Source organism: Schistocerca gregaria, chromosome X (genome assembly GCF_023897955.1).
Source record: "Schistocerca gregaria isolate iqSchGreg1 chromosome X, iqSchGreg1.2, whole genome shotgun sequence".
NCBI lineage: Eukaryota > Metazoa > Arthropoda > Insecta > Orthoptera > Acrididae > Schistocerca > Schistocerca gregaria.
In genome coordinates, this window is record NC_064931.1 from 752,177,629 (window position 1) to 752,204,601 (window position 26,973).

At 44.8% G+C, this 26,973-nt stretch overlaps 1 protein-coding gene across 1 annotated transcript in view; it reads right to left on the bottom strand.

Annotated features, from left to right (window-relative positions):
• Window positions 1-26,973, bottom strand: part of LOC126298207 (nose resistant to fluoxetine protein 6-like) — a 167,424-nt gene that overhangs the window by 76,202 nt on the left and 64,249 nt on the right. Inside the window, exons 3-4 of the mRNA XM_049989511.1 lie at window positions 8,800-8,963; window positions 5,100-5,275 (exon numbers count right to left, since the gene is read on the bottom strand). Coding sequence (XP_049845468.1) covers window positions 5,100-5,275; window positions 8,800-8,963 — 340 coding nt within the window. The remainder of the gene's footprint in view (window positions 1-5,099; window positions 5,276-8,799; window positions 8,964-26,973) is intronic.

Below are 26,973 nucleotides of genomic sequence, written 5' to 3' on the forward strand. Positions count from 1 at the left end.
GTGGTCAGCCGGCACGGTAGCTCAGCGTGTTCGGTCAGAGGGATAGCTGTCCTCTGTAATAAAAAAACTGAGTTAATCGATCAACAACAAACATAAGCTACGGAAGCACTTAGTTTACGAGCACCGGCAATTTGTCAATGTTCGGAATCATTTATCTTAGGCGTAATGCACTCACAGCTACACAGAAGATTGTCACAACGACAGCTCACATTTACTAAATATTGAGAACTTTGCACAGGTGCCGTTCGTGGTCAAATACAACAATACAACCTGCCGGTTTGGGTAGCATCTGAGTTTATGTTCAGTGCATTCATTTCTCGAGGTGATTCCATATTTTTGTACAACCACTGTACATCTCGTAAAAGACCAGGGAGGTAAAATTGGAGAAAGTAAAGCTCATTGCCGGCTGGTGTGGCCGAGCGGTTCTAGGCGCTACAGTCTGGAGCTGCGCAACCGCTACGGTCGCAGGTTCGAATCCTGCCTCGGGCATGGATGTGTGTGATGCCCTTAGGTTAGTTAGGTTTAAGTAGTTCTAAGTTCTAGGGGACTGATGACCTCAGAAGTTAAGTCCCATAGTGCTCAGAGTCATAGGATCATAGTAGAGCTCACTCGGAGGCTTACCAGTAATCACTCTTCCCATTCGTGGCTGGAACGGCTGGAATAACAAAAGGGAGAAGTAACAGTGGTACGCAAAGTACCCATCGCCACATTCCAGAAGATGGCTTTCTGAGAACAGATGTTGATGCAGAAAGGAAACTCTGAGTATACACCGTGACAAGCTGTCATTAAATAACATTACAGAACTTAACGTTTTGCGAAAGTAACTTTGTGACGTTTACTGCCACAGAAGAGGAGATTGGTCCTTCCGTGCATGTGGCAACGAACCGTGTAAACACGTCGGAAGCTCCTGTATTCAAACCGTGGCGCCATGCCGTCTTTACAGACGAGTCTCAGTTCTGCGCGCAGTGACAAGATGTACGAATGTGTGGGTGCTTCGCGGAGAACGAACGTCGCCAGATTTCATCCATCACCATTATACGGGCCCAGTACCTGGGGTGACGGTATGAGGTGCCATTGGGTACACAACACTTTCATCTCTGTTTCGCGTAGCTCAACGGCACCTGTTGTATTTCTGACGTGTTCAGTCAGGTGGTCGTGACCTATCTACAACGCGTCTCTGACGTTATCTTCCAACAAGATAACGCAAGACTGCATGTTGGCCGGGCTGTCATAACGTACATTAATGCAGGCAGTGTTCTATTGCTGCACTGGCAGCACCCTCTCAAGATATATCACCCACTGAAAATATCTGTTCGTGCGTTGCTGAGAGACTGTCACGCTAACACGCATCTGCCACTACGACTAACTCAGCCATAGAGAGAAGCAGCATAGAATGACATACCCATATCTGTCTTCCAAGCTCAGCTCGACCCGATGTCCAGCCGTGTTAAAGCCTTGTTACTACAAAAAAAAAATAATCTTGGTGTCGTAATTTTAATGTTCAGCAGTGTGTCGTTTTGTATGAACTCCATATCAGCATCACGGAATGACAGGAGTCAAATGTTTCCACTACTATGTCGCTGCTAGCGAAGATATAAAAGGTTGTCATCAGGTCAGGCAATTTTCAATCAAAAGTTTAATTTAACATCGTTCTGCCACCTCTTCATTCAGTGAGAATCTCTGCTGGTTGTCGCACGTCATGGCCCGTAAGTGGGCTAGAAGGTGCTATCTAGCAAACATACTGAGTGTGAATAAGCAGAAACTGCTAAAATAAGATGTTCTGAAAGAACAATCTGAAACTAAGCAGTTAACTAAAAACCTCCTGCACTTGAAGTTGCACCTCAAGAGTCATAAATGATGATGATTTTGGTTTGTGGAGCGCTCAACGGCTTGGTTATCAGCACCCTTACAAATTCCCAATCTTTGCACTGCCCAGTCTCGCTATTTTTCTGAATGATGATGAAATGATGAGGACAACACAAACTCCCAGTCCCCGAGCAGAAAAAATCCTCACTTTGCCCAGGAATCGAATCTGGGACCCCGTGATCCCGAGGCAGTAACGTTAACCATTAGATTACGAGTTGTGAACAAAGGATCAGTAATGCCATTCTGCATAAGAAAACGTAATTGAAAGATCAAATCACGCACTTAAAGCTAGAAGGTATACAAAAGCTTTTCTTAATACGATAATTTCATGGATGTGCTACCTGTCTCCATTCCAAGATCGCTGGCGCACGCCTGTGCTGTAGCTTTCGACTCGAAGGTAAGTCAGTTCGAAACCTGAGGTGGATGAAATTTTCACTGTCGACATTTGTCCGGCAAGGGAAGGTGAGGTGGTGGCGTGAAATTTTCGACCACAAGACTTGGCGCCAGTATCCTTGATTAAATTTCAAACGTTTTCACAGAGTTCATGAAGTGAGTGCATGTGACACTGTTGATGTAGATTCATCAGTAAGATCCCCAGACGGCCTCCTTGCTGCTACTCAAAAGGAGTAAAGGACCATGAGGTTATAATTAAAGTGCAGCTACTCACAGAGGCCCGGTGTGGGCTGTAATTATCGTATGGCAGCGAAACTTAGGGAAATAATTTTCCCTAGAAAAAAAATTAGTTCCGATTTTGGCCACCAGATGCAAATCTGGCGTTGAGAATTTAAGAAAGACGTATAGAAATGATTCCATATGCAATGGATTAGAAACGGGACGTGGGCGGAAAATGCCAAACAAGTGAGAAAGGCATAAAGTTGGTTTTATTATTAACCATCGCTGACACAATTTGTTGAATATGAGCACTGAAAAGGGCGACGAGATGCTATACAGCTCTAGATTTGCACCTGGTGGCCAAAACATGAACTTTTTTCCCTCCTTTGTGAATTGGTTCCTCATTAATGCATTAGCATATCTACCGAATTTCGCTGCCATACGATAACTACAGCCCACACTGGGCCGCCGTAAGTAGCTGCACTTTAATTATAACCACCCGACATGTACCGGTACTGTGTTTCAATGTCTCCCCTGCTCTCTTCATCAAAAAACACAAACATTACACCACACGCCCAATACAGTCAGCTGCATTTAGTGGATACACTTAAGACACGTCATACTTCGTCGCAAGGGGCCACAGTGTGTGGCACAAGAAAACCTTTTCTGATGGATTGTTCGATGAATCGCTTGCTATGGCCCAGACAACAGTGCCATACCATTCTTCTCTCAGCGAAGGTGTATATTCAAAGAGTAGACGAGCCTTCCGTATGTGCTGTAGGGAAAGCGCCTGTACTATATCCATAAGCCAAATATCCTTAGATGACGTCGTAGTACCGAAAGTAGCAGTCAGCAATTTCTTCCCAAGTAAGGTATGACGGCATTCCTATGAGCTCGATATTTAAAGCGGTTTCACGTATTTGCGATGTGCTGAACGTCTACTCGCGTGCTGGACGGTATGGCACTTAAACTTAGATTCATATTCCGTAAGAGAGCATTGAATCAACTTTGGGAGTAGAGAAACTGCTTAAGTGATGAAACTTCCTGGCAGATTAAAACTGTGTGCCCGACCGAGACTCGAACTCGGGACCTTTGCCTTTCGCGGGCAAGTGCTCTATCAACTGAGCTACCCAAGCACGACTCACGACCCGTCCTCACAGCTTTAATTCTGCCAGTACTTGGTCTCCTACCTTCCAGACTACGCAGAAGCTCTTCTGGCGAAAGGCAAAGGTCCCGAGTTCGAGTCTCGGTCCGGCACACAGTTTTAATCTGCCAGGAAGTTTCATATCAGCGCACGCTCCGCTGCAGAGTGAAAATCTCATTCTGGATTCATCCCCCAGGCCAGGGCCTCCCAACCTTTTCAGCTGGCGGACCTCTTCTTCAGTCGAAAATCCATGGCGGACCCTTAGTCAGTCAAGAGTATAGTAACTTTAAATTTCAGAGCGAAACCCATGGGAACTGAAAGCTTCTTAATGCAAGTGCATTCCTCCCCCCCCCCCCCCCCCCCGTCCCCTAGTATCAGTAGTCTTTGGTTTAGAGATGAATGAAAACAACTTGAAATTGACGATCCAATTTGAATTCCCACTGTATCCAGACATTTACTAGTAGATTTACTCCCTTTGTGCAACACACTATAACCTGATTAACATTTCACACGTTGGAGCTGCCTTCCTCCAAGAGCAATCGACGTCACGTTTAAACTGCTCGCTGTTGACAAGCTGCTGCCTGTGGTCTGTTCACTTCCACTGTTTGGCAACTGTTGTGTAAGGAGCATGCATATTTCGTAACAGTCTCGTGTGTGTGTGTGTGTGTGTGTGTGTGTGTGTGTGTGTGTGTGTGTGTGTGGTTTTTTCGTGAAATCCGAAGAAAAATGTTCAAATGTGTGTAAAGTCTATGGGACTTAACAGCTGAGGTCATCAGTCCCTAGTCTCTCTCCTCTCTCTCTCTCTCTCTCTCTCTCTCTCTCTCTCTCTCTCTCACACACACACACACACACACACACACACACACACACACACACACACACACACATGCCAGAGGGAGGACTCGAACCTCTGACAGCGGGAGCTGCACCAATGTTTTCGTTTGTGTTGCCGACTGTCAAATATCATTGCCAAAGATCGAATGTTATTGCCAACTTTCGAGTGCTATACACATGTTTTTCAAAGGAAAAAAATAGTGATGAATTTGATTTTCACATTTTTATTCAATAATTTTACTCATTATTTTACACGATTTGGTGAAAGGTGGCCGCGGACCCCGTAGAAAGAGCAGGCGGACCCCTAAGGGGTCCGTAGACCACACGTTGGGAAGCTCTGCCCCAGGCTGTGGCTAAGCCATGTATCCGCAATATCCTTTCTTTCAGGAATGCTAGTTCTGCAAGGTTCGCAGAAGAACTTCTGCGAAGTTTGGGAGGTAGGAGACGAGGCAGAATTAAGGCTGTGAGGACGGGTCGTGAGTCGTGCTTGGGTAGCTCAGCTGGTAGAGCACTTGCCCGCGAAAGGCAAAGGTCCCGAGTTCGAGTCTCGGTCCGGCACACAGTTTTAATCTGCCATGAAGTTCCATATCAGCGCACACTCCGCTGCAGAGTGAAAATCTCATTGTGCTCAAGTGAAGCTTACCAGATGATGTGCAGCCTGGGGTCGGCGAGCACGCGGTAGCCGCCGGGCACGGGGCGCACGCGCACCACGCTCAGCTCTCGGCCCGCCCCCGCCGCCCCCGCCGCCTCCAGCAGCCGCGACACCTGCTGAGGCCCGCAGGACGCCGGCACGCAGACGCCCAGCAGCACGGTGCGAGTCTGCGCACGCCACACTCGCCTCAGACACGATACCACACAGCACCTTTACACTCGGGCAGTTACCCACTGTCATTTAGTTAACAAAATACGAGCTTACCGATTATCGGACCGCATTTGATACTGGATGCTCGACTTTCTACGTGACAGAACTCAATAATTAACTCTTAATGAGATAAATAAAGAGCTGTAGCGGTAATTTGCTCGGTAGTGTTATTACTGGTTACAATATACCTGGTGATCAAAAAGTCAGTATAAACTTGAAAACGGAATATATCACGGAATAAAGTAGATAGAGAGGTACAAATTGACACACATGCTTGGAATGACATGGGGTTTTATTAGAACCAAGAAAATACAAAAGTTCAAAAAATGTCCGACAGATGGAGCTTCATCTGATCAGAATAGCAATAATTAGCATAACAAAGTAAGAAAAAGCAAAGATGATGTTCTTTACAGGAAATACTCAATATGTCCACCATCATTCCTCAACAATAGCTGTGGTCGAGAAATAATGTTTGACAGCACTGTAAAGCATGTCCGGAGTTATGGTGAGGCATTGGCGTCGGATGTTGTCTTTCAGCATCCCTAGAGATGTCGGTCGATCACGACACACTTGCGACTTCAGGTAATCGCAAAGCCAATAATCGCACGGACTGAGGTCTAGGGACCTGGGAGGCCAAGCATGACGAAAGTGGCGGCTGAGCACACGATCACCACCAAACCACGCGCGCAAGAGATCTTTCACGCGTCTCGCAATATGGGATGGAGCACCATCCTGCATAAACATCGTACGTTCCAGCAGGTGTTTATCAGCCAGCCTGGGGATGATGCGATTCTGTAACGTATCGGTGTACCTCTCACCCGTCACGGTAGCAGTTACAAAACCAGAATCACGCATTTCTTCGACGATAAAAGGCGCGATAACGGTAGATGTGGTAAATCCAACCCATACCGTGACTTTCTCGTCGTGCAATGGAGTTTCCACGACAGTTCTAGGATTTTCGGTAGCCCAAATTCTGCAACTGTGGGCGATGACAGACCCTCGGAGCGTGAATTGAGCTTCGTCCGTCCACAACACGTTACTCAACCAATCGTCATCTTCCGCCATCTTTTGAAACGCCCACACCGCAAATGCCCTCCGCTTCACGAAATCGCCAGGTAACAGTTCATGATGCTGATGGATTTTGTACGGATAGCATCGGAGGGTACGCCTAAGTGCCAACCAACGGTAGTGTATGGAATGCAGGTGCGACGTGCGACTGCACGAGCACTGACTTCCCCGTGCATAGACGAACCGCCCGCCGGTGCGGCCGTGCGGTTCTAGGCGCTTCAGTCTGGAACCGCGTGACCCCTACTGTCGCAGGTTCGAATCCTGCCTCGGGCATGGATGTGTGTGATGTCCTTAGGTTAGTTATGTTTAAGTAGTTCTAAGTTCTAGGGGACTGATGACCACCGATGTTAAGTCCCATAGTGCTCAGAGCCATTTGAACCATAGACGAACCTAATACAGTCTCCATTTCTTCCTGAACTGTCTCAGCAGCATTACGTCTTGTGCTCGGTCGGCCACTACGGGGTCTATCGTCTAAACAACCCGTGGCTTAGAACTTCGAAATCATTCTCGCCACAGCTGCATTTGTCAACAGACCTTTACCCGTTCGAATCCCCTTCCTATGGCGATAGGATCGTAACTCTGAACTAGCACATTCCCCATTCTGATAATACAGCTTCACTTAAAGCGCCTTTTCAGGAAACGTTAACATGCTGCGACTGCTGGCGCACCTGATTATCTCTCTCATTACAGCTCCTTCTATACACGATTGTCATGCGCAGTCACTGACGTTTTGCTGTCCAGCGCCATCTGTCGGACATTTTGTGAACTTTTTTTCTTTGGTTCTAATAAAACCCGATGTCATTCCAAGGATGTGTGTCAATTTTTACCTACCTATCTACATTATTCCATGGTTTGGTTCAAATGGCTCTGAGCACTATGGAACTTAACATCTGAGGTCATCAGTCCCCTAGAACTTAGAACTACTCAAACCTAACTAACCTAAGGACATCACACACATCCATGCCCGAGGCAGGATTCGAACCTGCGCCCGCAGCGGTCGCCTAGAACCGCTCGGCCACTCCGACCGGCCATGAAGTTATCACTTACTCAGGATCTATGCACCAGTTATCACTTACTCAGGATCTCTGCACCCAAACTGCGTGAAAATGTAATAAAAAAAATGGCTCTGAGCACTATGGGACGTAAAATCTGAGGTCATCAGTCCCCTAGAACTCAGAACTACTTTAACCTAACTAACCTAAGGACATCACACACATCCATGCCTGAGGCAGGATTCGAACCTGCGACCGTAGCAGTCACGCGGTTTCGGACTGAAGGGCCTAGAACCGCTCGGCCACCGCGGCCGGCATTCCGTGGTTTATTAAGTTTTCAAATTTATACTTACTTTTTGATCACCTGGTACATAGCCTGACAAAAAGATTGAAGCACCCAAAATACATGATTGAATGTCGTTGTAACTTGGTGCACGTACATGCCATCGTCGGATACGCAAATAATTAGAGTTGTAATTCTCTGTGACAGGTTGAACGGCCAGTATAGAGCGTAAGTGTTGCTCGTGGTCAGAGTTGTTACCATGCCCTATTGGGGTTATAAGAGACGTGGACAGGGTCAGATGTTGACTGATCACTGTGAATGACACTGAGATGCAGTGTACTCATATGAGACAGCGTTATCAGTATCTGACAATTTGAAATCAGCCTCTTCCCGGCTCCGATTCCCGGCGGGGTCAGGGATTTTCTCTGCCTCGCGATGACTGGGTGTTGTGTGATGTCCTTAGGTTAGTTAGGTTTAAGTAGTTCTAAGTTCTAGGGGACTGATGACCATAGATGTTAAGTCCCATAGTGCTCAGAGGCATTTGAACCTTTTTTTTTTTTTTTAATCAGCCTCATTCTGGGTCTCCATTTAGCCAGCTGGTCGAATCGGGCAGTATCAGTATTTGTGGGGCATTCCGATGTGACGTTGACCTACTGTTACCTGCATGCAAACTTGAGGGCAGGCATACTTATCGTTAAGGTTCCGGTCGACCTCGTCCGACCTCCACAAGCGGGTACAACGGTAGTGTTCCGCAAGCAGACCGTACCCGTCTTGCATACGGCTGCAGTGCATTCTTTGCCCTAAATTCCTATTGCCCTTCTACTCAAGGCGGGTGTAATTTGTCTCGTGCGCCGTTCATCGCCAAGTGTGCGTCGACGGACAAAAAGAACTTTTCAGTGCCAGCAGAAAACTTGTGCGTTTAGCTGAAGACCGTAACGGAAGGAAAACTCAGGAGGCATTTATCTAGCTTTGAACGAGAAAGGGTCCATGATGACTTCGGTGAGAGGGGGGAGAGCTTAATACGAGCACTCAAAAATGACGACTGAAAGTTAGCGCACGTTGTGGTAGGTATGGAGCTGGAAGTCCTCAGAGTAGTTAATGACATAAGGAGCGGTCGCGTGACTGAAAAGTTGCTTACCTGTGGCGTCAGCGCGGGGGAGAGACGTAGACGGAGGCGCGCCACGTAGAAGGTGACTGGCCACGGCGCGCTGGGGGCGGTCTCGTCGCACAGCGTCTGCGAGCCCAGCCACAGGTCGTTGCCGAATAGGAACTGCGACGAGTAGCGACCGCTCGCGTCCACCACTGCAAAACACGCGGTCGCTGTCATCACGTCCCGAGGCTTATAGGCTGCTCCTCTCATTAAACATTGACTTCCGTGCTTCAACGGACAATTTAGTTTCTCCACCAACACAGCCACCACCCCACCCCACCACCATCACCATCACGTCAGCCCAGAAGCAAAATGCTCTTCATATCAAACTTCCTGGCCGATTAAAACTGTGTGCCGGACCGAGACTCGAACTCGGGACCTTTGCCTTTCGCGGGCAACTTTACTTTTGCCAGTACCTCGTCTCCTACCTTCCAAATATCAGCGCACACTCCGCTGCAGAGTGAAAATCTCATTCTGGAAACATCCCCCAGGCTGTGACTAAGCCATGTCTCCGCAATATCTTTCTTTCAGGAGTACTAGTTATGCAAGGTTCGCAGGAGAGCTTCTGTAAAGTTTGGAAGGTAGGAGATGAGGTACTGGCAGAAGTAAAGCTGTGACGACGAGGCGTGAGTCGTGCTTGGGTAGCTCAGTTGGTAGAGCAGTTGCCCGCGAAATGCAAAGGTCCCAAGTTCCAGTCTCGGTCCGGCACACAGTTTTAATCTGCCAGCAAATTTCATATCGGCGCACGCTCCGCTGCAGAGTGAAAATCTCATTCTAAAATGCTCTTCAGTCTGAACACACTGTCTTCGAGTGCACTTCCCACCAGTGAAAGTAAGAGCTTGCAATAAGAGCTAGACTTCCATAGGGAGACACTGGTGGCCAGTAGCTACGATGACGTTTCCATTAATAACGCCTTCAAACGAAGCGAAGAAGAACGAGTATCCAGAATGACCTTTCACTCTACAGCGGAGTGTGAGCTGCTTTGAAACTTCCTGTGCCGGCCCGAGACTCGAATGGAACCTTTGGCTTTTGCGGGCAAGTCCTGATTCTCACTTTATTTCTAGTCCGGCATACAGTTTCCATCTGCCACGAAGTTTCAGAATGATTTAAATGGTTCAAATGGCTCTAAGCACTATGGGACTTAACATCTGAGGTCACCAGTTCCCTAGACTTAGAACTACTAAAACCTAACTAACCTTAGGACATCACACAGAACCATGCCCGGGGCAGGATTCGAACCTGTGACCGTAGTAGCAGCGTCTAGAACCGCTCGGCCACAACGGCCGGCTTCAGAATGAGACTCCTGTGTATTATCTAAGGTTAACCTTGCGTCTAGCGTAACCGACTGCGTAGGCAGAGTCCTTCGGAAGAATGGTCTAAGGACTACGTTTTTCAGCCAACACAAGATACAAAAAAACTTCTTCCAGCTTACGACGGTGGTGCCTGACCGCCTCCACACTGCAGGAGCATATGAAGTGACGCTTACTTGTGGCAAAGTATACAGAATGTTAAAATTAAAGTCTCAATATTTAGAGAGATGCTAGTACAGACTAAAACAAGAACAAAATGCGCAGTGAATATGGGCTCAAAAATGCATACTTTTCTTTAACGCCCTGTTTATCTCCGAAACTGGTGGGACAGATAAAGAACGCGTTAAAGAGCACGAACGCTACAGACTTTTAAGAAGAAAGGTAAAATCAGCGATAAAGGAGCACTAAGAATAAACAATCTTACAGTAACATTACACATTGTAAGAACATACTCGTGCTAGTCAGAGAAAGTCCATGAAGCAGTCGAAATATCGAAGAATGAATACAATTTCAAGTGTTGGTAGTTAAGCTTTTATTCTTTGTGGCTACCTGCTATCGCGGAAGTGAACATCCAGCCACGGTGAGCGAGGAACGTCAGCAACTACCAGGACACAACCGAGCGGCACAACAACAATAATATTTTGAATTCCTCCTCTCTGTCACTATCTTCTTTCAATATTTACCCAATGACGACAGTCGACTAATAGCAACAGAAAGATTTTTCACAGTAACTACAATTATTCGAAAAAGGGCAGGAAAATAGCCTTTTATAAGTATTCAGCCATCCAAGGACACCAGTGGAACATGGAAGACTATCCAGGGAGGGGTTCAAATGGTTCTGAGCACTATGGGACTTAACATCTGAGGTCATCAGACTTCAACTGGCCTGTTACATCATCTGATCTTAATCCTGTCTGGGCCTGTTTGGAATAGTGAGTATAAGCCTAGCATTTATATCTGTGGGAAGTAATCCTCAATGAGTGGCTTCATCTGGATATGGCCTAACTGAAGAAACTTGTGAACTGTCTTTCTCGCTGAGCTGAGGCCGTTATGAGTACAATAGGCGGTTTTAGACGGTATTTGTATGATGTCTCCTGGGGGTGACTAAATTTTGGTCCGGTGTGCTTCTTTCAAGCCAGTGTTTAGCTTTTTGACAAATAATACGTCATTTATGATTCTTCGGAAACTGGTGATTATAGCTCTCTGCTAGATGGGATTGTTTATTCAGTAATTTGCGCGTCTGTAACTCTTAGATTCGTTTACTTTCAAACATTGATTGTACATAAATGCAGAGTTTAGCACATAAATTACTTCGGTGGGTGATAGAACAGACTCATCTCCGTGTTTTCAAAACACATCTTTATTCGGTTTTAACCGTTCTAGTTCATATACTTTCCTCGTTAGAAGATTTTTGAGTCTTCGTTATTTCTGGAAGCTTCTCCCGTTTCTGGAACAGATTACAGAGATCTGTGAATGCGTAGTGTCTCAAGAGGGAATCCTTTAATTTATTCTTCCACTCTCCACCACATGTTTAAGCAAACGCGTGTAAAAACGCTGTAGTTTATGGGCGGACCTCCTTAATTCACAGTGTCAACCAATTTACTTCCTCTTACTCAGAGTGTCCCAGAAGTCATGTTCAATATTCAGAGATACGTCAGGAATTATCGTTCGAAGTAACAAAGTCTCGCAACATCGGCTCTAAAATGCGTAACCTGAGAGCTATGAGGACACCTTGATTTCCGATCATGTGAAACAATTCTCTTCTACTACAGACCGATGACCGTCTGGTCCCTTTAATCCCACAAACCAACCACTCTTCTACTGCAGGCTCTTTGCATTTCATATCTTGAGAGGAGGTAGTATGGACCGTAACAAGGGGGGGGGGGGGGGAGGGAATTGCCGGCTGGACTGGCCGAGCGGTTCTAGGCGCTACAGTCTGGAGCCGTGTGACCGCAGCGGTCGCAGGTTCGAATCCTGCCTCGGTCATGGATGTGTGTGATGTCCTTAGGTTGGTTAGGTTTCAGTAGTTCTAAGTTCTAGGGTACTGATGACCTCAGATGTTAAGTCCCATAGTGCTCAGAGCCATTTGAAAGAAAAAATTGTCTGGTGAAGCATTTGTTCAGTAGAAGAGATACGTGTCACAGTGGCGATGATAACAAGTGCCCAAAGCCCTTAAGATATGGAATTTTAGCTCATGTTCACAGGATTCTTTTTTTATTTTGTTCGGTACTACAACCTTTGAAAATATGAATATCAAACAGCTTGCAGTAGAAGAGAATTGTTTCACAATATCGAAGATGAAGATGCGGTCATCATACCTCTTAACGCATGCATTTTAGAGGCCATGTGTACTGGACTTTCTGGATTCGAGCGATCGTTCCTGTCATACCCCTGAATAATTCCATTGTTCCTGGGACACCCTACATGTCTCTTCATATTCTGCTGCACACTTAGCGAAGTTGTACGCCATACCGTAATGTGATTGTTAACTTGCCACTAATTCCTTGCATACCTACATCTATCACTACACTTAAATGTAACAGCAAGTTGATGCACTCTGATTTATAACAACAATTTCGAGGTGCTAAGCTATAAGGTGGATACTTAACGGTAAGAGTTCAGATTCGGATGGGAAAGCATCCATGTCCTTTTCTCAAAAGAATGAGCGGATATATATAAGCCTGACTCGCCTTCCTCCTGAATGCGAGTGCAGTGTGCTAATACTGCCGACATCGCTCGGCCACAGAGGAGGGATACATGAAGACAGGCCTCGGGAAAGACAGTCACCGAGAGCAGCGATGCGACGCCTGGGTACCCGTCACACTGCTTCCTTGTTGCGGTTTCCGATTCTCCGGCACTTTTTCTCTTGGGTGCTCTCTCCTTGTTCTCTCGCCCGACGATACAGACTTCTCATCACTCCTTCTGCAGTCTCTTCTTTCTAACAGTATTGCAGAATACACGTCGTAATGCGCCATGTAAGTAACATTTAATACGGATACAGTGTCAGTAACAAGCGAGTTGTATGAAACAACTGTATATCGCTCAGTAGAGGCATCTGACATGTCCAGCACGTGAGCGTTTCTTCTAAACGTCGCTATGTATTGTTTTCTCTGTTTTCTTTTATGTTGACTGTAGACGTTGCTCTATGTTTTCTAAAGACCTGGGACCTTTACTAGGTATCTGTACATGTGTCAGAGAGATGCATCTGTAACAATTCTTTACCTTATTTGTGAAAACTTGTTAAATTCACAGCTTGCGAGCTGCCAGATTTTCTCTTTGATGGCCCCAAGGTCTACGGTAACCATGCACAAGACGCTTTCGCCGCTGTAAAACTCTACCTAAAGTGAAGTATACATTTTTCTGTACTCCTCGGCACTAAACATATTAATACCTGTCACGCAAATACACACAAAATATTAATTCATAAGGTAAAATAGAAGAAACAAACAGAAAATGGTAAATACTTTCTTGTTAACAACTTAACGGCTCTTCGAGAAAGACAATAAAACTTTACATCATGGCGACGTTGTGGGGACTAAACTGTTCAAATGGTTCAAATGGCTCTGAGCACTGTGGGACTTAACTGCTAAGGTCATCAGTCCCCTAGAACTTAGAACTACTTAAACCTAACTAACCTATGGACATCACACACACCCATGCCCGACGCAGGGTTCGAACCTGCGATCGTAGCGGTCGCGCGGTTCCAAACTATAGCGCCTAGAACCGGTCGGCCACTCCCGCCGTCGACTAAACTGTCGGAGAACACATAAACATACGTAGGTACTTCAGAAAGTAAGTTGCACATCTCGTCCCACGCCAACACCATAGCACAACAACAATGACGCATTGTCAGAACGGAGTACATGTTCCGAGATTCCTGCAGAGACAGCTCTGCTGCGGCACTGATACAGGTGCATCACACTGTGCAATTAAAATGGCGCGGCAACTGCACACATACTCCAAAACTGACGTACAGATCAATACAATTCTTGTTTTAAAAACATCTAAATTTCTCATAAATTCATGTGAAATTCAGGCGGTATATGGTCCAAAGATAATACCGCGTCCAGCTGTCGTGAAATGGTGCCAACAATCATACCAAGACGGCACAGAAATTGGTGATCTGATCCTTCATACAGTCCACATGTTGCGCCATGCGATTTCCATCTTTTCGATAATCTCAGAATAGATCCAGACAGAAAGAGATGAGGACGTTCACACAGCTGTTCTCGAATGGCTCCGTGACAAGTTCTATCATCGATGAACTGAATCATTGGTAGAGAGTTCCGACCGTTGCTTACAGAAACTTGCTGATTATGCTGAAAAGTAATGCCCTGTATCTATCTCAGATTGGAGCGTTGTGCAGCATTCGAGTTATTTGGCCTGCCATAATAACGTGCAACTTTCTTCTTGAGCCCCTCTCGTACACGGTGCAGTTACATTAATGTGACCTCTGCCATTGCCTATGTACAACATTAACTTGAAATAGCCACTAACAGACGGCAGATGGCAGCACTAATAGTGGGGGGTGGAGTACACAAAGCGTGTCGGGAGGACGCGGAAAACAGTGCAGTGGTAATGCGGAAACGGCACGACTGATCTGACGTTCAAAAAGGCATATCATTGGTTACGCAATTTCTACATCAATGTATCTTTTTATGCGCAAAGTAGCCAGGCCTTAAAGAGGTGAACTTTTTGACATTCCATTTACATCTACATATACATCCATACTCCACAAACCACCTGCCGGTGTGTGGCGGAGGGTACCTTGAGTACCTCTATCGGTTCTCCCTTCTATACGTAGTTACCAAATGTTGTCCGCGAAATATTTCAATTTTTCCTTTAAATCTCTAAGTTTCTCTTAATTTCCCCGATTACTTTGAAGTAATTAATTCTTTTCTTCAAATTTAGGCCTCTTACTGGTCAGTTGGATATCCCATTTGTCCATTTCCATTCTTGGTTTGGCTATGAAAACTAGGATTAAAACTATCCGTCAAACAGCTAATTAAATCTTTCTTGCTTACCTTGATTACTTTCAAGCAATTGAACCTTTCTTTGCAAAACTACACAATAGGCTGGTTCATCTGGTTTCCCATTTGTCCATTTCCCACTCTTCTTTTGGCTATGAAAGTTCTAACAAAAATTTCTAGCAGTCTTGATTTCGCACCGCTCAAATATTTCACCAGAAAAGAGGCTTTCCAAAGTAGAACGACTTAGAAACAAATTATTTAAGTCTGCAAGCCTTCGTCACCATTGACATTGATGATATAATCTTCCGAGTCGCCAGGCCGCGTCATATTGCTCTTCAAATTTCTTCATTGCTCGACGTTTCGATCCCCTCCCTGGGCCGGCCACGGTGGCCGAGCGGCTCTAGGCGCATCAGTCCGGAAGCGCGCGACTGCTACGGTCGCAGGTACGAATCCTGCCTCGGGCATGGATGTGTGTGATGTCTTTAGGTTAGTTAGGTTTAAGTAGGTCTAAGTTCTAGGGGACTGATGACCTCAGAAGTTAAGTCCCATAGTGCTCAGAGCCATTTTTTGTTTGCTAAACATCTCCGTAACGCTATCACGCTTACCAAGTAACCCTGTGACGAAACGAGCCTCTCTTCTTTGGATCTTCCTATCTCCTCCGTCAACCCGACCTGGTACGGATCCCACACTGATGAGCAATACTCAAGTATAGATCGAACGAGTATTTTGTAAGCCACCTCCTTTGTTGATAGAATACATTTTCTAAGGACTGTCCCAATGAATCTCAACCTGGCACCCACCTTACCAACAATTAATTTTATATGATCATTCCACTGCAAATCGTTCCGTACGCATACTCCCAGATATTTTACAGAAGTAACTGCTACCAGTGTTTGTTCCGCTATCATGTAATCATACAATAAAGGAGCCTTCTTTCTATGTATTCGCAATACATTACATTTGTCTGTGTTAAGGGTCAGTTGCCACGCCCTGCACCAAGTGCCTATCCGCTACAGATCATCCTGCATTTCGCTACAATTTTCTAATGCTGCAACTTCTCTGTATACTACAGCATCATCCGCGAAAAGCCGCATGGAACTTCCGACACTATCTACTAGGTCATTTATATATACTGTGAAAAGAAATGGTCCCATAACACTCCCCTGTGGCACACCAGAGGTTACTTTAACGTCTGTAGACGTCTCTCCATTGATAACAACATGCTGTGTTCTGTTTGCTAAAACTCTTCAATTCAGCCACGCAGCTGGTCTGATATTCCGTAGGCTCTTACTTTGTTTATCATCATTCATGAAAATGGCGAAATCGGACTGAGTGGAGATTGTGAATTTGCACGGGCGCTGATAACCGCGCAGTTGCGCGCCCCATAAACCAAACATAATCATCATCATCTTCTCTCCAAAGTAGACAACCAAAATGAAATAATATTGAGATCTGGTGAATGTGGTGGCCAGGAGAGATGCGACATTTCATCCTCGTGCTCACAAAACCGGTCCTGGTCAATCAGAGCTATGTAAACAGGGATCCTGTTGTCTTGGAACACAAAATCACCATTGAGAAATAGACATATTGGACCGTGGATTGACATGATCAGCGAAAACGGCCACATAATCCTTGGCAGCAATGCGCCCTTGCAGGGTATCCACGGGTACACTGAACATAACGATATGGCTGCTCAAATCATCACCGAACCCCCGTCATGTTTCACCCTTGGGACGTAAACCCAATCAGGCGTTGGAAACAGTGTGAAACAAGACACATTCGACCAAATGATTTTCTTCCATTGCTCCGTCTTTGGCATCACGTTTTCTGTTGCTGACGTTTGTATCATTATACATTTGAGTGGTGTCTGTTCTGTCGGATATGTCCTACAGAACAGACACCACTCAGATATAGACACATTTCTGAAAAGGAGGATAACGAATCCTCGACGTTGTTTCAGTGTGAATGCACTAATATCGTTCGAACTCTTACGGGAATCACGATCTGCGAGTAGTGAGTTTAATGGGCGAGGGACACTGCATTGCAGAAAGCGATAAGTTAAAAATTTGAGCCGGTCAGGGACCGTGTCCGGATGGCCGAAGCGGTTAAGGAAGCCGTTAATGGGAAGCGGTGAATCCGAACTCGAGACCCTGTCCGAGTCCCCGTCCGGCACAAAGTTTCAACTTTCGCCATTGCAGTACCGTAATGGTCTGTGCAGCTAGCCGTCACGATTTACCGCCCACCCTTTGCCTTTCCTCCTATTTCCTCTTCCTACATTTCTTGAAAAGAGGATATAAGATGAACATAAACAAAAGCAGAACGAGGATAATGGAATATAGTCAAATTAAATCGGGTGATGCTGAGGGAATTAGATTAGGAAATGAGACACTTAAAGTAGTAAAAGAGTTTTGCTATTTAGGAAGTAAAATAACTGATGATGGTCGAAGTAGAGAGGATATTAAATGTAGACTGCCAATGGCAAGGAAAGCGTTTCTGAAGAAGAGAAATTTGTTAACATCGAATATAGATTTAAGTGTGAGGAAGTCTTTTCTGAAAGTATTTGTATGGAGTGTAGCCATGTATGGAAGTGAAACATGGACGATAACTAGTTTGGACAAGAAGAGAATAGAAGCTTTCGAAATGTGGTGCTACAGAAGAATGCTGAAAATAAGGTGGATAGATCACGTAACTAATGAGGAGGTATTGAATAGGATTGGGGAGAAGAGAAGTTTGTGGCACAACTTGACTAGAAGAAGGGATCGGTTGGTAGGACATGTTTTGAGGCATCAAGGGATCACAAATTTAGCATTGGAGGGCAGCGCGGAAGGTAAAAATCGTAGAGGGAGACCAAGAGATCAATACACTAAGCAGATTCAGAAGGATGTAGGTTGCAGTAGGTACTGGGAGATGAAGAAGCTTGCACAGGATAGAGTAGCCTGGAGAGCTGCATCAAACCAGTCTCAGGACTGAAGACAACAACAACAACAACAACATTTCATATTTACGTATTTGAACCGCTGACGAGTGCTTTTGGAGTGCCAGCTGGCCCTGCAGTTTATTACGTGTGCAACTCCCTTCGCATTGCTACGGTGCTGAGAGGATTCGCGAGTGCGAGATCCACTTCTGCAGTGATTTTAGCAGCTGTCGACCTGTTGTTTCTCCTCACAATCCTCTTCAATGAATCAATCAAGACACACATTCGCTCGTGTTGTGACTTAGCGGATGATGTTTTCCCACTTTCCATGTATGCGCTATGAGTCTTGAAAGACCAAACACTTCGGTTCCCTTGGTTACAAAAGTACCCACCACACGAGGCCCAACAATCTGTCTGCGTTCGACCTCACTTAGCTCCGGCATAATGCACTCACAACAACACAGGACACTGTTCTAACCTCGACTGACACTAGGTCTTGAGAACCCTGCACAGGTGTCGTTAGTGGTCAAATACAGCAGCGGATTCTGCAGGGCTGGCTACCATCTGCATTTTTTGTCCCGTGGACCCTGTATGTGCCAGTCCGTTGTATGTCGGTTGTGTGTAATATAGGTTCCGTACAGACGTGAGGGAATGGCAGAAAGACTTCTCATCAACAAGTAATCCTGAGCTAATAACGAGCATCAAAGCGGGTACAAGGATTAGTGAACACAGTGTTGTCGTAGTTAGACTAAATACTGCAACCCCCAAATCCTCCAAAACTAAACGACAAATATATCTATCCAAACAAGCAGATAAAAATTCACTTGACGCCTTCCTGAGAGACTATCGATAGCATTTCTCCGAATTCAAGCCACATCTGGTCTACACTTATACTTTTACTCTGGAAGGAGTGGAGATTGTCTCTCAAGAAGGAGTCAAGTGAATTTTTGTCTGCTTTATACCAAATAAATTAACAAACGACAGAGCTGATCCCCTTTGGTACACAACACGGGTCAGAACACTTCCAGAAACAACGAAATAAACATACCACTTTAAACCGACGCAAATTCTCCAAGACAGGCGATCTTTCACAAAAGCTCGAAATTTGTCGTGGAGTAGAATGCGAGATGCTTATAATAGTTTCCACAACGAAACTTTGTCTAGAAACCTTGCTGAAAGTCCAAAGAAACTCTCGTCGTATGTAAAGCGGCAAAACACAATCAGCGCCTTCTCTGCGCAATAGCAATGGAAATACTATCGATGACAGAGCTGCCAAAGCAGACTTACTAAACACATCTTTCCGAAATTCTTTCAACAAAGAATATTAAGTAAGTATTTCAGAACTCGAATCAAGAACAGCTGCCAACATGAGTAAATTAGTGGTAGATATCCTCGGAGTAATGAAGCAACTTAAATCACTTAATAAATGCAAGACTTCCCTTCCAGATTGTATACCAGTTAGGTTCCTTTCAGAGTATACTGATGCAATAGATCCATACTTAAAAATCATATTCAACCGCTTGCTCGACGAAAGATCCATGTCCAAAGACTGAACACACGGTCAACAGGGATTTAGAAAACATCGTTCTTGTGAAACACAACTAACTCTTTGCTCACACAAAGTGTTGAGTGCTGTTGACAAGAGAATTCAAATTGGTTTTGTATTTCTAGATTAAGGCAAGGCAAACCTACGTTTCTAGCATTTGTAGACTTAGAGAAAGCTTTTGACAATGTTGACTGGAATACTCTCTTTCAAATTCTAAAGGTGGCAGGGGTAAAATACAGGGAGCGAAAGGCTACTTACAATTTGTACAGAAACCATATGGCAGTTATAAGAGTCGAGGGGCATGAAAGGGAAGTAATGGTTGGGAATGGAGTGAGACAGGGCTGTAGCCTCTCCCCGATGTTACTCAATCTGTATATTGAGCAAGCAGTAAAGGAAACAAAAGAAAAATTCGGAGTAGGTATTAAAATCCAGGGAGAAGAAATAAAAACTTTGCATAATGCAATGGAACAATATGCACACTTAATAAAGGCAACATGTGATTTGTGTACCTTTAGATATTGGTCTGTTGCAGGAGGATGTACCGAAAAGATGTACTGTTTTCACATTTCGACTTTGGCAAGTCTACATACTGTTCTCATATGCTGTGTTTGAGCCACTTCACTGAAAAGCCACATTTGTATTTCGTTGACGAATTAGGGAAGGACGTAAGACAACACAGCAACTTATAGCTTTGAAAATATGACTCTATAAGTTCTGCGTGTATTAACATATTTTGTTTCAAGTAGATGTCTAGTTTTTCGCCAAATAATAACTTCATTTAAGAGTTAGTTGCTGTGCCGTTCATAATGGTCTGTTGGACGGTATTGTTTCTTCAGCTTCTGTAGCCTTTCGATTAGTTTTCAAACATTGATTGTACACAAAAGCAGAGTTTGTGGATAACTCGACTTGATGCGTAGCAGAACGGACAGTGGTATCTCCGTATTTTAAAATCCCTTTAGTCGGTGTGAACCGTTCGAATTAGGGTACTTCCCTTATAAGTAGTACTCAACACACGACGGACCGCCACTAACTACTTAGTAGGTATTAGCGTAGCACACAATGGAGTACGCCGCCATTGCCTGCGGATATGGACGTCTCAACACAACCCAGGGATCATAAGCGCAGAATCGCTCACTTTAAGACAAGTGAAGTACTGTTCGCTTAAAATGGTGCACGCCAAGGTTTATTCCCTATAGGCGATAGGATGAGAAGACTTATGACGAAGACCACTGAAGTAATACACATAACTACAGTATATCTTACGAATATAATAATAGGTAGAACAGTTGCATTATCCAGAAGCGGAAAATAAGGAAGTTGTTCGTTCTGTCGTTTTCCTAAATAGCTTAAGACAAATGCTGGGATGGTTCCTTTGGAAAGAACACAGCCAATCTTCTTCCTCAGTCCGGGCTTTTTATGTCTCTAATGACCTCGTCGTCGACAGGACATTAAACGCTATTCTTTATTCCTTTTTCAGTTCTCATAGGCTACCATCCCTTACCTATTAAGAAAGTAAACTGATCTCACGAGTCATTCAAATACGCTAGGAACCTGCACGAGAACGTGAGGGGACGACAGGAGTGATCTATGGTTACCGTGGTTGAAACAAAGTTAGGATGAGAGCTATGTGCTGCTGAAATGGCCATGATTACTATTGTCTTCAGATACTGTCAATACATCCTTGAAATTTCGGAAAGCACGTTAAACAGTATTTCGACCAAGAAGTGAACACGTTATAAAATTCCAACCTGAATTTGGGAAGTAAGTAATATGGAACTCAGGGGCAAGGTGGAGAAAATAGGGAAAAAAAGTACTTCCGTTATGAACGAGGGCTGCAGAAATACAAATGGCATTTCTAACCTACGTTAAAACTCTCACTATCCGTCGAGACAAGCATACACCTTAATCTAAAATCAACTTTCATCCTCTCTGAGGCCTGCTCCCAAAACAGAACTATTCGCAATGTTTTTAGTCACATTGTTATAGCCTTCCGCTGCATGTAAGGCCGGTTTGAGTTTTTTCGTAGGGCGTTTTGAGTTTCTTCCCAGAAGGGACTTATCATCTGATGCCCCCTCCCTCCTCACTCTTTCCGCGCACACTTTCACCCGTGTCAGTTTTCACTACTAAATTGCTGCTCATGTTGGACGAAGTGTTTCGGCAGTGCAATGGGTTTGTGCAGAATGGCATTGCAGGACAGCGCTGCATCCTCTTCGGTTCTGGCGCAACAGTGTAACAATCGTACACTATCAGCGGTGACAGTCCGTCGCGGTTTATTACAGCATGCGTTACGTGAACGTTGTCCACTTCTCCGCCTACCTTTGATGAATGTGCAGAAACATGATAGACGGGAATGGTGTATGGAACGACGTCACTGGGGTCAGGAATTACATCTGATAGTGTTTTCGGACGAATCCAGGTTCTGTTTGTTTGAAAATGTTGACAGCATTTTGGCTCGCCGTAGACAGGGCACCAGACATACAGCCCCAACTCAATGCATTACAAATTGGGGTGCTATTGGGGTAACAACAAATCACATATTATGCATGTCCAGGGCAGTATGACCTGTGCCACCTACATGAATGACATTCTACGACCCGTAGAATTTTCTGCACAACACCCCAGATAGCATTATCAGGAAGACAATGCACGACCACATGTTGCTGCACGAACACGTGTCACTGGATGTCATCGTTTTGTCCTGGACCACCAGATCACCAGACTTGTCGCCAATTGAAAATGTTGGGTGCAGCGCTGCGAGCCAATTCCAACCATTACAGATGAAGGCAGCATGGATGGCTATACCACAGGGCGCTGTTATCGCCTCATACTCGCCGATGCCATCACGCATGGGACAAGTTATCAGGGCTCATGGTGGACACTCTGTCCACTAGGCAACAGGACACGTGCTGTACCGAGGCGACTGAAATGCTAATCATTACTGCAGAACATACTAATGTAAATGTCCTGTCAATATGAACGTCCTTTTTCTATTCGTTCAAGGTGTTCTGTTTTTTTGAACATTAGTGTAATTGTGATCCATCCTGTATAGAAATCTTACAGTTGTGGCGTCTTTGACGCCCCTCTCAACATGTCGCTCAGACGGGCCGGCTTGCGTCGCCTGGGCCTTGAATCGGCCCTACCTGTTTATAATGTGTAGAGCGTGAAGCTGGTGACGAGTGTAACGTAATGTGCATTACTGAAGAGGAGAGACAGCCTGCCTACGTTTTCAGTGCTGTCTTAGGTTAAGGACGAAATTTATGCGAGTCACAAACAGGAAAGATCAACTGCCAAGAGGGACTCTGTTTCTCAAATGACTAAGTCTGTGAATGTTCACACACCCATGCCCGAGGGAGGACTCGAACCTCCGCCGGGATCAGCCGTACAGTCCATGACTGCAGCTCCTTATACGGCTCGGCTTCTGTGAATGTCCATGTCCTTCTGTTGCGGGGGTGAATTATGTGCGGACTCGTGGCACCATTTAGAATAACCTCCATGGAAACTCCAGAATGAGATTTTCACTCTGCAGTGGAGTGTGTGCTGATATGAAACTTCCTGGCACATTAAAACTGTGTGCCCGACCGAGACTCGAACTCGGGACCTTTGCCTTTCGCGGGCAAGTGCTCTACCATCTGAGCTACCGAAGGAGTGCTAGTTCTGCAAGGTTCGCGGGAGAGCTTCTGTAAAGTTTGGAAGGTAGGAGACGAGATACTGGCAGAAGTAAAGCTGTGAGTACCGGCCGTGAGTCGTGCTTCGGTAGCTCAGATGGTAGAGCACTTGCCCGCGAAAGGCAAAGGTCCCGAGTTCGAGTCTCGGTCGAACACACAGTTTTAATCTGCCAGGAAGCTCCATGGAAACTGCTGAGTTCCATGTTTCAGTGATACCCGTGAGGAATGTCGACTACGATGTTGCCAGACTGCCATGGTGGGTGAATTCCAATCAACGTAGTTACAGTAGAGAGGCTCACTATCCAAACGAACCAGACGTCAACGAGAATCGTGTTTATTGCTATAGTAGAACGATATTATCTCAGGATGATTCCCAAAAACACGTAGGTGGCGTTTAAACCCATACTATCGAGCAGGCATCGGCAGGAAAGACGTTTAATTCGCGGTATGGAACATGGATTGTTGCTAACAGGAGACTGTTTTGATTACTGAAATATTAAATACAGCATTTAAAAATGCACTACCCCACGAGAGTACTACCAGACCGGTGTTTGAATGCTTTACATACTCACAAGTGAGAGGTAGCTGCATAAGTAACTTCGATGTTGAAAATCAATTAAGACTACACACCAGGCAACGTCGGAATTCCAGTTATATTTATACAGTGAATATACTGCGAAATGAGCCCCTTTTGTGACTCATTTTTGTTGACGATCACCTTCGCAACGAGTGGTACCGCGTGAGTGGACACGAATGCTGGTTAGAATGGATGCAGTGGTCTACAGACTAACATCGCTCACGTGCGCCCGTTGCTAGTTCCTAGAGAATTTCCGAGCTCTAGTGCTTTGACGTTTCTGAAGGAAAAGAAGAGTCTTTCAAAAAATCAGCGCGGGTAAAGGAAAAACACTCGATTGTATTATTCATACACGAAGCCTTGCAAACCGTGGATGAAAGTGCACCTTCATATAGTTCCGAAATGCGTTCAACATTTTCCAGACTTCACTAACAACCAAATACGACCATACATATGCAGATTATTAACACAAACACGATGCAGGTCGCTGAAATTTTGACTGATACAGCACAGTATCCATTACTGGACGGCGCATGTTCAAAATGAAACGACAGGTAAAGTCGAATGAGCGCCAAGGAATCATAATAGCTCCCCTAATGTTCCTCATATACGTAAATGAGTTATGAGATGGGCTCAGCAGTGCTCCTAGATTATTCAATGATGATGTTGTTGCCCACATGAATTATCATCGTTAGACGATCGCAAGGAAATTCTGTAAGAATGTGACATAATTTCCACTTGGTGTTATAAATGACTACTCTCTTTCATTGCGGAGATATTTAAGACAATACGCACAACTACGAGGAAGAACACACTACTCTTCGATAACAGGCTTAGAGCAAAGCTTCTGGAGCCAATCACATCGTTTAAGAACTTAGGTGTCATATTAAGAAATGAACACCTGAAATAAATATTAGGGGAGATGAGTGAAAGACTAATTTTTTGGAAGGATTATGGGAAGGTCGAGCGCGTTCAAACGGAAATATTTCGCAAGAGTCTAGTACGAACAATTATATAGTATTGCTCCCTTGTTTATAATCTATTGTAGTAGATACGGCGAACGACAGGTATATTGCGTACCTCGTGTATTTCGTGTATGGATCATTACGGTACAAGAGAGATTAGGACGCATAACTAAGCAGTATTTTTTCCCTCGCTCCTTACGCTAATGGGTTCATCTATGAGGGTCACTCCAAAAGAAATGCACACCCATCTTTTTAAATCCATCTTTTATTCTACATGTTTGAAAGTCTTACAGTGTGTATATACATCCTTTAGGAACAATATTTTCATTTCTCCACATAATTTCCATCCCTCTCAACTGCCTTACGCCATCTCGGAACCAGCGGCTGTATACCCGCACGGTAAAATTCTGGACTAACCTGTTGGAGCCACTGTTTGGCAGCGTATACAAGGGAGTCATCATCTTCAAACCTTGTTCCGCGAAGACAGTCTTTCAGTTTCCCAATATTCACATGGGGCCAGGTCAGGACTGTAAGGCGGGTATTTCAGTGTTGTCCATCCGAGTTTTGTGATCGCTTCCTTGGTTTTTTGACTGACATGTGGCCGTGCATTGTCGTGCAACAGCAAAATATCCTGCTTTTGCCGATGTGGTCGAGCACGACTCAGTCGAGCTTGAAGTTTCTTCAGTGTCGTCTCATATGCATCAGAATTTATGGTGGTTCCACTTGACATGATGTCCACAAGCAAGAGTCCTTCAGAAACGAAAAACACCGTAGCCATAACTTTTCCAGCAGAAGGTGTGGTTTTGAATTTTTTTTTCTTGTTTGAATTTGCATGATGCCACTCCATTGATACTGACAATACTGACCTTACGACTTATCTTAGAAGAAAGATTAAGAAAAGGCAAACCTACGTTTCTAGCATTTGTAGACTTAGAGAAAGCTTTTGACAATGTTGACTGGAATACTCTTTTTCAAATTCTAAAGGTGGCAGGGGTAAAATACAGGGAGCGAAAGGCTATTTATAATTTGTACAGAAACCAGATGGCAGTAATAAGAGTCGAGGGGCATGAAAGGGAAAGGGAAGCAGTGGTTGGGAAAGGAGTGAGACAGGGTTGTAGCCTCTCCCCAATGTTATTCAATCTGTATATTGAGCAAGCAGTAAAGGAAACAAAAGAAAAATTTGGAGTAGGTATTAAAATTCATGGAGACGAAGTAAAAACTTTGAGGTTCGCCGATGACATTGTAATTCTGTCAGAGACGGCAAAGGACTTGGAAGAGCAGTTGAACGGAATGGACAGTGTCTTGAAAGGAGGATATAAGATGAACATTAACAAAAGCAAAACGAGGATAATGGAATGTAGTCAAATTAAATCGGGTGATGCTGAGGTAATTAGATTAGGAAATGAGACACTTAAAGTAGTAAAGGAGTTTTGCTATTTAGGAAGTAAAATAACTGATGATGGTCGAAGTAGAGAGGATATAAAATGTAGACTGGCAATGGCAAGGAAAGCGTTTCTGAAGAAGAGAAATTTGTTAACATCGAATATAGATTTATGTATCAGGATGTCGTTTCTGAAAGTATTTGTATGGAGTGTAGCCATGTATGGAAGTGTAACATGGACGATAAATAGTTTGGACAAGAAGAGAATAGAAGCTTTCGAAATGTGGTGCTACAGAAGAATACTGAAGATAAGGTGGATAGATCACGTAACTAATGAGGAGGTATTGAATAGGATTGGGGAGAAGAGAAGTTTGTGGCACAACTTGACTAGAAGAAGGGATCGGTTGGTAGGACATGTTTTGAGGCATCAAGGGATCACAAATTTAGCATTGGAGGGCAGCGTGGAGGGTAAAAATCGTAGAGGGAGACCGAGAGATCAGTACACTAAGCAGATTCAGAAGGATGTAGGTTGCAGTAGGTACTGGGAGATGAAGCAGCTTGCACAGGATAGAGTAGCATGGAGAGCTGCATCAAACCAGTCTCAGGACTGAAGACAACAACAACAACAACAACACTCCATTGATTGCCTCTTTGTTTCTGGTGAAAAATAACGTGTTGTGGACCGACGAAGCTCATTTCACGCTCCGAGGATCTGTCAACGCTCACAGCTGCAGAATTTGGGCTACTGAAAATCATAGAACTGTCGTGGAAACTCCATTGCACGACGAGAAAGTCACGGTATGAGTTGGGTTTACCACATCTACCGTTATCGGGCCT